This window comes from Bombina bombina, chromosome 6 (genome assembly GCF_027579735.1).
Source record: "Bombina bombina isolate aBomBom1 chromosome 6, aBomBom1.pri, whole genome shotgun sequence".
Classification (NCBI taxonomy): Eukaryota; Metazoa; Chordata; class Amphibia; order Anura; family Bombinatoridae; genus Bombina; species Bombina bombina.
This window is the reverse complement of record NC_069504.1, coordinates 1064425435-1064437802: the sequence shown is the minus strand read 5'-3', so window position 1 is coordinate 1064437802 and position 12368 is coordinate 1064425435. Positions and strand designations below refer to the sequence as shown.

At 35.9% G+C, this 12368-nt stretch overlaps 1 protein-coding gene across 1 annotated transcript in view; it reads right to left on the bottom strand.

Annotated features, from left to right (window-relative positions):
• The window catches only part of LOC128664170 (protein mono-ADP-ribosyltransferase PARP12), a 116436-nt gene extending 109418 nt beyond the window's left edge, over positions 1 to 7018 (bottom strand). Inside the window, exon 1 of the mRNA XM_053718930.1 lies at positions 6351 to 7018. Within this exon, the coding sequence (XP_053574905.1) occupies positions 6351 to 6874 (524 nt within the window). The 5' untranslated portion in view covers positions 6875 to 7018. The remainder of the gene's footprint in view (positions 1 to 6350) is intronic.
• Between the last annotated feature and the right edge of the window lie 5350 nt (positions 7019 to 12368).

Sequence of the window (12368 nt, the reverse complement as noted above, 5' to 3'; positions counted from 1 at the left end):
TACTACACTAGTAATCCTATCAGCCACTCCCCACAGCAATTGACAATAAGCACACTAGAACCTTCAACACTATTAACCCTAACCGTGCCAGGCCTCCTTCTGTTATCAGTCCTATGCATGTCACTTAGGCAACCACAGTAACTAACCAAAAACCATGGGTACAGGCAGTTTAGAGGGTTCCTTAATTGCTGAGGGTTTGTGGTATAAGGTTGATAGTTATACTAAGTCTGCCTCGAGTAATATGAGATGTTTGATTATGGCATGGTAAAGTTTAATTGTAGTTGTTGCAGGTCCACCATGGATATAGATAATAGGCATGTGGGGTCTAGCATAACTTAGGTGATTATTATGTGACCTGAAGAAAAAGCGGTTTGAACAATGAGCAGGTATATAATCAGTTTGCAAGAAATTAAAGGGACATGAAACCCAAAATTTGTCTTTCATGATTCAGATAAAGAATACAATTTTAAACAACATTCCAATTTACTTCTATTATCTAATTTGCTTCATTCTTTAGATATCCTTTGTTGAATAAATAGCAATACACATGGGTGAGCCACAGGAGGCATCTGTGTGCAGCCAAACATCAGCAGCTACTGAGCCTATTTAGATATGCTTTTCAACAAAGGATATTTTAAAACAATTAAGCAAATTAGATAATAGAAACAAATTGGAAAGTTGTTTAAAACTGCATTCTCTTTCTAAATCATGAAAGAAAAAAAATGTGTTTCATGTCCCTTTAAGGCCTTTAAGTGCAAAGGTGAACACAATTTTTTCACCAAGATTTTGATCACAAACAAGCAGTGATGTATTCAAGTCTTTTACTCGTAGGGTAAATTTATTAAATTCTATAGCGAATCATGTCCCCTAGACATCGTTGAATTAGGTCCGATTGCTGTTAACTTGTAATACCAGCACACGCTAATGTTCTTAAAAGCAATATTTAGCCCTCCACTTGTAATCTTTCCCTAAATATATTAGCAGGTTTTCAGGAGGACAGTTGTGGCGTATGCAATAGAGAGGGGCAGGGAAGGACATTTGTTTCCCCGAATATTTGTTCCCTGCGCTATTCGTTTTTCATTTAAAACTAAACAAAAATCGAATTTTCATTAAAAATTTACATTTGTTTTCGTTAAAATTAATGCAAATGTTTTGAAGCTACAGGTGAAAAGTTCAGCTGTAGCTACATACTTACCCTAATGCACTCTGGATAGCGCGCTACACCGATCCTCTTCTTGCCAGAGCCCTAGGCGCACATTCTGGTGCTGAGTGCGCTAAGTCTCCGGGCAAGAAGAGGATTGGGTTAGCACGCTCTACAGACCACGTTTAGGTAATTATAAAGCTTAAAAAAAATATTTAAAGGAAACATAAATTTTTTAATTTTCTTTAAATTAAGTTGGTGCATTCATTCGGATATTCGTTTTTGCTTATAAAAACAAATATCCGAATTTTGGTACGAATGTACATTCATCCGAAAACAAATGCACATCTCTAGTATGCAACAGTCACTGGGGCTCTGTTATTGAGCATGGTGTTTGGCAGCAAGGGAAGAAGAGGCTCCACAGTTTGTCAACGGAACACAGGCAGAACTGTCAGTTGGCAGCCAGGCTGCATATAGGAAGGATCTTTTACTGTACAACCTCATCTTATGTAAACTGCACGACCGGTGCCTGCCACACTACTGCCTCTTGTAAAGAATAGTATTTATATATAATGCTACAGGGAGCTTTTCATTTCTGAAAACTAAAAAAGCCACCATTTTCAGAACTATATTACATGAAAAGGGGGCAACATAAACAATTAAAGTATATTGCAAAGTTGTTTTACTTTGAATAAATAAATCTTTTATAAAAAAAAAAAAATCTCAAGGTGTTTACCATCCCTTTAAATACCTTTTTTTTTGGATATCAATATGACATATACTAGTAAACACATTACAGGAAACAGGGAGCAGAAAAAAACTGGTGTGATGGAATAAGTAAATGCAATAACAAAACACAGATGAAGCTACTGAAGTAGTAAACAAGGAAGTAGTAAATGCTAATATAGCGCATGAGGAAATAATAATGATGAGAGCAGAGGGGTCACCAGACAAAAGATATACTGTAAAAAGCTCACTGTTAAATTGAGGTTAAAGGGACAGTCTGGTCAAAATTAAACTTGCGTGATTCAGATGCAATTTTAAACAACTTTCTATTTTACTTTTAGTATCACATTTGCTTTGTTCTTTTTGTATTCTTTGTTAAAAGCTAAACCTAGGGATGCTCATAAACTGATTTCTAAACCATTGAAGGCGGTCTCTTAACTCAGTGCATTTTGACAGTTTTTCACAGCTAGACAGCGCTAGTTCATGCGTGTCATACAGATAAGTAAGCACTGATTGGCTAAAATTCATGTCTGTCAAAAGAACTGAGACAAGGGGACAGTCTGCAGAGGCTTAGATACAAGGTAATCACAGAGGTAAAAAGTATATTAATATAACAGTGCTGTTATGCAAAACTGTGGAATGGGTAATAAAGGGATTATCTATCTTTTTAAACAATAACATTTTTAAATAGACTGTCCCTTTAGAGAATGAGGTGTGCAGTATGCAGTGCTCACTCCATTTGAGAGCATGGTGTTTTGGCAGGTAGGGTAAAAGAGGCTTGAACTGTGGACATAGACCTGAGCGACACTTCTACTATGTGTTTAACCTATATCAGGGGGTTAAGAACACAGTAGTGTATGGTTAATAGTCTTAAAATTACTCTAACAAATTAGAGCATCATTGTTTGACTAATATATGTCCTATCAATCTGATATTCATGGACATTATTAACACAAATTGATTGGATGGGCTCATTATCTTACACCCAGGAATCATATTTGAAGAATGCAGCATTTATTATTCTGTACTGTTGTTATTCCACTTATAATTCTTAACTATATACCTTTTAGTGTACGTCAGTATAACATAGAGCTGTATTAAATATAAAATATATTGTTATTTCAGATAGAGCATTTTAAGACTTTTTCCATGTACTTCTATTATAAAATTTAGAGGTCGATCACAATCCTTTAGAAGAACGTACAAAATGATTTACAAAAATTCCCATGAACATTAATGATGTTTCTGCTTATAAACATTAGAGACATTTTTCTAAAGATTTGTGATAGATCCCATACTTTGTTCTAACCACAAGTAGGTAGGCTCAGGATCAGCGATGCACTACTGGAACCTAGGTGTCTTTGGCTCACCAAATTTGTTTAGCCAAGTAATACTGCAATAATATAATGCTCTAACAAATTAGTACATCTTCTTTTTTTTTGCACTTGAATTAATGTTTTTGCCTGAATTTAACAAGTAAATAAATAACAAATGTAAATTTTAGACACATGACAAAAGATAAAGTAATGGTTGTAGAACGTTAAAGGTGTATAAAACAGTCTGTTTCATTGTTTTAATAAAAAACTAAGCAGTGGGTCATCAATTTTTTTATTTAATGATTCAGACAGAGTATGCAATATAAAGCAGCTTTCTATTTTAGTCCTATTATAAATTTGTCTTCATTCTCTTGGTATCTTTATTTGAAAAAGCAGGAATGTGAGCTTACGAGCCAGCCCATTTTTGGTTCAGCACCTGGGTAGCACTTGCTGATTGGTGGCTAAATGTAGCCCCCAATCAGCAAGTGCTATCCAGGGTACTGAACCAAAAATGGTCCGGCTCCAATGCTTCAAACAAAGATACCAAGAGAACAAAGAAAAATTGATAATGGGAGTAAATTAGAAAGTTGCTTGAAATTGCATGCTCTGTCTGAATCATTAAAGAAAAAATCATGTGACAGGATGAAAAACCAAACAAACTAAAATAAATTGTGTAAAAATATCACCTCTTAAAACATTTTTTTTTAAAGTATTTACTACTACTAAAATGTATTGACCTTTCTCAATATTCAAATTTTCTCATTCATGCTACCATTATTATTTATAGTAGTAGTCATTACATTCAACTGCCTATCAGAAGAGGTGGTAATGGTAAATACTTATGTATAAATACCACCTATTCCTAAAGGTAATTCAAAGTATGTACTACTACTAAAAATGATAGTCATTTTTTAAAATAATATTCTGATTCTTGCTGCCATTTGGATTATTATTTACAGTGGTAGTTATTATTTCGAACTGGCAATTACCAAGATGTGGTAAAGAACAAAATAACAAAAATTAAAAAATAGAAAAAAGGAATTAGCTGAGCTGGCTTCACAAAATACATATGCACAGATAAACATGTGCACTAGCAGCCAAGTGCACTAATAAAAGGAAGTCACTTTTTTGCCCATGCTCAGTCGAGGCAACCATAAAACTTTAAAGGACATTCCAGACAAAATTGAAATCTGCATGGATGCATTTCAGTTTTGAATAGTAAGCATTTTTGTAATATACATGTATAAGCAAAAATGCTTCTAATTAAAGCTATAGTTGTTTCAAAAGTGTATTCAAGTATGCACCAGCATTTTAAACATAGCACTTGCTCAGAGAGCCTACGGTCCTTGTACCTTATCTGGCAATGACTCAATTTGTTAATTGGTGACATAATACAAGCCCCAGTGGTGCTCTCAGCAGCTGCAGTATTTAAAATGTTGGTGCACTGAGAATATCTAGCTATGCTTCACATGCACGTGCAGAGATAAAACAGTGATAACGTTTACTAGAAGGATTTTTGCCAATACATGTATATTGCAAATATGTTTCTATTCAAATATGTAATTCAGCTATATACATTAAGTGATGGTAAATCCTAGCAATTGTGAAACGCTAGGATTTACCATTGGATCGAATAAAGGGGCTTTCATTCATGAAGTATAAAATACTTCAAGCTGATAGCTCCTTTATTTGTTCCAAGCGATCACCGCACTGAGCTGCTAAGGCAACCCACCGGCAGAACAATATTTTCGCTATTTGGCTGAGAGGTGACGTTTCCACCTCTTAGCCAATAGCAGTGTGGGAAATCTGGCTTGGCGCTGCATAAACTAAAACTAACTTTGAAATTTGTCAGAAAAAAAATATACTACTCATTTGAAATTCAGACTATGGTATTTTAGTCATTATGCAATTTTATCGTATTTAGTGGTCCTTTAAGTTTTATAATGGTCGCTTCCATATATCCTTGCAGGCAGTGGCTACACCAAGAATTTGTAAGTGCTCATTTTGCAAGAAAACAAGTAAGTTGTTTGCTGTTTTGTTTTAACACAATCCTTTTTATGTTTACTTTGATTTAACTCTTTTTTCATACTAAATGAGCACTTACAAATTCTTGGTGTAGCCACTGCCTAAATATTCCTTTTTAGTCATAAAGGGTTGTCAGAAATGATATGTTAAAGGACCATTACAGTGATAGTAAATTTCCTGCACGGCTATTGGCTAAGAGGTGGAAATGTCACCTCTCAGCCAAATAGCGTTCTGCAGTGGGCTGCCTTATCAGCTCAGTGCGGCGAATGCTGCAAACAAATAAAGGAGCTATCAGCATGAAGTATTTTATACTTCATGAATGAAAGTTCCCTTTATGTCTTCCAATTGTAAATCCTAGCATTTCACAAATGCTAGGATTTACCATCACTTTAAACTTGACATTTCAACAATGTATACAATGTTTTATTATTGCAAGTGTAACATTATTTCAATATACATTCATTATTTATTTTGTTGCCTTTTGCTATAAAATACATTTAAAAATCATGCTTATTTCACTTCCTCTCGGGTAGGTTTGGGTTACTAATTTTAGGCAATTTATGCAAGCTTTTGTTTACTTGACCCCCCCAACTCTAAGATTCTCAGCGGTCACATGTTTGTAAAAGGTGGATTATCAGTTTTGCATCAACACTCATGATAAGAAAAGCATTCTTTGCAATAGTAATTAGGTTGTATCAGTGCTAAACCACCTTAAGGGAAAAGATAAGGGCAGACTTCCCCAGTCTCTCTTAACTGCACATGTGCAAACAGAGTTTGTGCTATATCTGAATATTAGTTTGCGATTGGTTAGCAAAGATTATTTTGTTCTGGGGGACAGCGAAATCAGTAAAATGAATAAACGTAAAACAATAAACTAATTTGTCAACATAAAGCTGCAGTTTTCATTGCAGACTTATGCTCAGATATGAAGGTTCAAAATCATGTAGTTTACAATTTGTTTTTAGTGGTCCTTTAAGCTTTTCAACTGCAATAGAATCCATCCTCATGTTACAACAAGGGGAGCAGCAGATATATAGGTAATACTTATCTGCTGCTACCCTTGTTATCATAACCTCTGATCAATATCAGTGTCAGTGAGGATAATGGCACTATTCATCAGGTGCCAGTAGTTTCTTACTCACCTGTTACAGCTCCCGAGAATGTAATAACGACACAGATGCAGTTTCTCACAATCTCCCTTGCACTGTTTGGTCCGTCCTGAGCAAACTCGCACTGCACTGCGGGACACAGCCACCTTCTCCCCATTAAAGACCCCAATCATCAGGCTGCGGCCCATTTCTGCCCCTAGCAATTGCCCCATTTGATTGGTACTTAGCTCCAGGGAGCTCCCCAGCCTCTCCAGCTCCATGCTACCTCCGTTAGAGCACAGCAATTGTCTCATCCGCCCAGTGAGCTTAGACAAGTCTTTCATTTCTGACCCTTTCATCTCTTTCCTACCTCTTTCCCCATTTTTCCTTGTTCTATCTGAATTTCTCTCACTCTCTCTCTTTGTTCTCTTTGATTCTGTTCTGGATTTATCTCTTTCATTAATTCTCTCTCTCTTCCTATCATGTCTTTTATGTCTCCTTTTATCTATCTCTTTCTGTTCTGCAATTTCTCCCTCTTCTAGTTCTTCTTTCTCAATCATATCTTTACTGGTCTGCATCACTTTCAATTCTGTCCTATAAACCTTTTTCTCTCGTTTCCTACTCTGCTGTGTCTAACTGCACCTCCTTCTATTCTATTCAGTTTTCCTGTTTTTATTCTCCTCTCAGAAAATAGAGAATCGAAACTAAAACATGATAGCAAACCAGTTTCTGCTTAACTAGCGGTTGCCTGGTACGTTAGCAAACAAGAAGAAAGGCAGCAAAAGTTCAGTCAGCTGAGGGTGTGCTGCAAATACCTTTCATTAAAAGAGACAATGACATTCCAAAGTATGACTGCAACTTGACATGTTCTGTAACTGTAAGTAAAAAGGTCATTTTAAAAATACCTTAAAAACAGGTATGTCAGATCTAAAATTAGATGTGAAAAATATTTCCTATTTTGCAATAATAATAATAATAATCTGCATATCTGGTGATGTCGCATAAGGTAGCATTGCATAATTAATCTACTATACAAACTGGCTCCTCCCTCTCTTCACATGTAATTAAAGGGATACGTTACCCAAATACTGAATCACTTGAAAGTGATGCAGTAAATCTGTAGACAGATGACTAGACTAGAAATATCACATGAAAATCTCAGTGTAAAAAGGAAGATCTTTTACTTCAAAATTTCCTCAGTAGCCACATCTCATTCACCTGATTATATAATCTCATTGTACAGGTACCAGCTAGTCCCAGGACTTGCCGAAGTTAATCTGCTCACATTGCAGTTACTCTGGTGATCTGAAGAATTTTAGAGGAACAATATATATATTTATACAGTATTAAAATGTTCATGTGATGTTTACTAGTCACTTTCTAAAGATACACTGCATCACTTTTAAGTGATTTAGCATATGGGCAACATATTCCTTTAAGTCTTAAAGGGACAGTCTACTCCAGAACTTTTATTGTTTAAAAAGATAGATATTCCCTTTATAACCCTTTTCCCAGTTTTGCAAAAGCAACACTGTTATATTAATACACTTTTTACCTCTGTGATTACCTTGTTTCTAAGCCTCTGCCGACTGCCCCCTTACCTCAGTGCTTTTGACAGACATTCAGTTTAGCCTATCAGTGCAGACTCCTAAATAACTCCACGGGAGTGAGCACAATGTTATCTATATGACACACATGAACTAGTACTGTCTAACTGTGAAAAACGTTCCAAATACACTTAACTAAGAGGCAGTTTTCAACGGTTTAGAAATCAGTTTGAGCCTTCCTAGGTTTAACTTTCAAAAATACCACCAAGGGAACAAAGCAAATTTGATGATTAAAGTAAATTGGAAAGTTGTTAAAAATTGCATACCCTTTTGGAATCATGAAAGTTTAATTTTGACTAGAACAAACTTGAAAATGGAGCACCGGATCTTTTCAAAAACAAACTTCAATCTTTATTGTATAAAAAAGGGGCATGTTTTTACTCATAATTTGTAGGTGTGTTAGTATAAGCATGGGTTTGTTTTTAACCAATCAAATGGCGTGTTTTATAATAAATAAGATGTAACCCAGGTAACCCCTCAGCTACGAATACCACCAAAAGCCGAAACGCATCAGTGGGTACATGGATACCCACATCTACATTTGCTCCACAAGGTTATACTCTGTTGGATAACCGGTTTTCCATGTTTTATACAATAAAGATTGAAGTTTGTTTTTGAAAAGATCCAGTGCTCCACTTTCAAGTTTGTTCTCTTCTACCTAACGGGTTCTCCAAGTGAGCACGGACACATAGACAGCTACAGGGATTCGTACATTTGTTTGATCCTGAAAGCAGTTTGGAAACCTCGTCAACTGCATAACTGCCAGAAGACACGCCCCCTAACGTGATCATCAAGACTTCGCACTCAAAGTTTTTTCCTGATGGATTGAAGTGTGTGCTGAAAGAGGGGATGGACCGCTCCACCTGAAGCCTGTGGTATGCAGCAGGGGCTTTGAGCCCAGGAAAGGAGACGGCTCCCTTGTGACCATCACGGACTCTTCACCTTGGAACCGTAAGTGATACGCTTTCACGGTATACGGCATAGACTTGAATTAAGGATGTTTGGACAGTGAACATGGGGTGTGGCGGTGGACTGTGTTTCAACTTTCATTTTGGTGTTAAATGGAGGTATATCCTCCAGTACAGCATAGCATAGACACAGGGCAGAGCGGGTTTGAGCCTATATTTAACCCAGGGGTGTTTTTGAGTTAGACAGGTGCTGCAAGACAACTTTGGCTCTTAATTTTGACTAGACTGTCCCTTGATTGGTGGATTATTTATACTTAAAGTGATAGTAAACTTTCCCCTTTATTTAAACAGATCAGGAATGTTAGCAATATTTTAGGTGGAGTTAATTCATCAGTTGGAATGACGATGTGCTATAACTTATTTTTTAATGAAGAGCCGAAATTCAAATACCCCACGCTCTGGCAGCCCTCTTCAAAAGTAATATTTTTGTTGCTAACGGTTTCAAACATTCTTCAATCTTTACTCTTGCAACAACTAACGTGCCATATGGCTAGAGCACTGATTGGGGAATAGTTCAAACCTTTCAACAAACAAAAAATTTACTTTTAAAGTGAGTGGCGGGAGCTCTAGGAATCAAAATATTTGTATACATGAATAAACCATTGTGTTAAAAGGGGCACGCAAGTCAAAATTAAACTTTCATTATTCAGATAGAGCACACCATTTTTAACAACTTTCCAATCCACCATTATCTAAATGTGCACAATCTTTTTATATTCACAGTTTATGAGGCATCAGCTCCCACTGAATATGTACAAGATTCACAGCATATATGTAATATGTATTTTATGATTGGCTGATGGCTGTCACATGATGCCGTGGGAGGAAAAGTAGAACTAATTTGTTAGAAAGAAATCTACTACTCATTTGAAAGTCAAACTAAGTAATTTTGCATTGTCTTTTTAGTATGCATTCACTGTGTTTAGCAGTCCATTAACAATAATATTAAATAATATTTAATATTTTTTTCTTTTAAAAACATTTAAAGTTGTATTCTTAATGCTTAAAAAATCTATTAAAAATTACAAAGTCTCATTGAGAAAAATAATTCTGAAACTGAGGTGTCTCTAGATATTAAAGATTACACATATTTCAGGAAATATAGCAATGTAATGCATACCTCCCAACCGTTCCGCATACTGTGGGATTGTCACAGATTGGAGGGTATGCCTCATTTCTTGCCTGCAGCCAATTGGTGTCTCTGATCCAGTCATGTCCATGCCCCACCCAGACACACCATTGTCCTGCCATTAAATGTCCAGGGTTACAAATAATATCAAATGTGAATTACTAGCAATATGGAACAAACAAAAATTACAACTGGTTTACATCCCGTTTTCTCACCTAAACTAAAGTCTGCGGAATTTATAAAGACACTGTTTCATTAGAGAAGTATTTCACCTTGTGGTTGAGTCTCGCCATTTCAAAGCTAATGAGGTTGTCTTTTTTTTGCATTTTGTTTCTTTAGTAATGTTTTTATGAAGTTTTTGTGATGACAATATTCTTGATAGTGGAACATGTTCTATGTGGCAAGAATTTAAAGGGATAGTGTACTGATAAATGTATTTCCCCTTCCTTAACAACAGTCATTTTACAATACCCATACACCATAGCTATATACATAACACAGTGAGAGAATTATGTAATCTAAATGATGCTATCTTTATTTACATTTTTTATTTCTAAGACAACTTCTGCTTGACATAGAAACATTGATTTAAATGTTTTGTTTTTTTTTATTTATTTTTTTAATTTAAATATTTTTATTGAGGTTTAAAGGTTAAAGTACATACAAGAAATAAGGTACATTACAGAAAACTCTGCCCCCCCAACGTCGCCGCCACCTACCTACACTTATTAACCCCTAATCTGCCGAGCGGACCGCACCGCTACTATGATAAAGTTATTAACCCCTAATCCGCCTCACTCCCGCCTCAATAACCCTATAATAAATAGTATTAACCCCTAATCTGCCCTCCCTAACATCGCCGACACCTAACTTCAAGCATTAACCCCTAATCTGCCGACCGGAGCTCACTGCTACTATAATAAATTTTTTAACCCCTAAAGCTAATTCTAACCCTAACACCCCCCTAAGTTAAATATAAGTTTTATCTAAAGAAATAAATTAACTCTTATTAAATAAATTATTCCTATTTAAAGCTAAATACTTACCTGTAAAATAAATCCTAATATAGCTACAATATAAATTAAAATTATATTGTAGCTATTTTAGGATTAATATTTATTTTACAGGCAACTTTGTAATTATTTTAACCAGGTACAATAGCTAAAATAGTTAAAATAATTACAAAATTACCTGTAAAATAAATCCTAACCTAAGTTACAATTAAACCTAACACTACACTATCAATAAATTAATTAAATAAAATACCTACAATTATCTACAATTAAACCTAACACTACACTATCAATAAATTAATTAAATACAATACCTACAAATAACTACAATTAAATAAACTAACTAAAGTACAAAAAATAAAAAAGAACTGTTACAAAAAATAAAAAAATATTTACAAACATTAGAAAAATATTACAACAATTTTAAACTAATTACACCTACTCTAAGCCCCCTAATAAAATAACAAAGGCCCCCAAAATAAAAAAATGCCCTACCCTATTCTAAATTTAAAAAGTTCAAAGCTCTTTTACCTTACCAGCCCTGAAAAGGGCAATTTGCGGGGCATGCCCCAAATAATTCAGCTCTTTTGCCTGTAAAAAAAAACATACAATACCCCCCCCAACATTACAACCCACCACCCACATACCCCTAATCTAACCCAAACCCCCCTTAAATAAACCTAACACTAAGCCCATGAAGATCTTCCTACCTTATCTTCACCATGCCAGGTTCACCGATCGCTCCAGGCTCCGAAATCTTCATCCAAGCCCAAGCGGGGGCTGGCGATCCATAATACGGCTGAAATCTTCTATCAAGCCTCGGCTGAAGAGGTCCAGAAGAGGCTCCAAAGTCTTCATCCTATCCGGGAAGAAGAGGAGATCCGGACCGGCAATCATCTTGATCCAAGCGGCATCTTCTATCTTCATCCGATGAGGAACGGCTCCATCTTGAAGACCTCCAGCGCGGATCAATCTTCTTCTTCCGACGTCCAACTGAAGAATGAAGGTTCCTTTAAGGGACGTCATCCAAGATGGCGTCCCTTGAATTCCGATTGGCTGATAGGATTCTATCAGCCAATCGGAATTAAGGTAGGAAAATTCTGATTGGCTGATGGAATCAGCCAATCAGAATCAAGTTCAATCCGATTGGCTGATCCAATCAGCCAATCAGATTGAGCTTGCATTCTATTGGCTGATCGGAACAGCCAATAGAATGCAAGCTCAATCTGATTGGCTGGTCGGATCAGCCAATCGGATTGAACTTGATTCTGATTGGCTGATTCCATCAGCCAATCAGAATTTTCCTACCTTAATTCCGATTGGCTGATAGAATCCTATCAGCCAATCGGAATTTG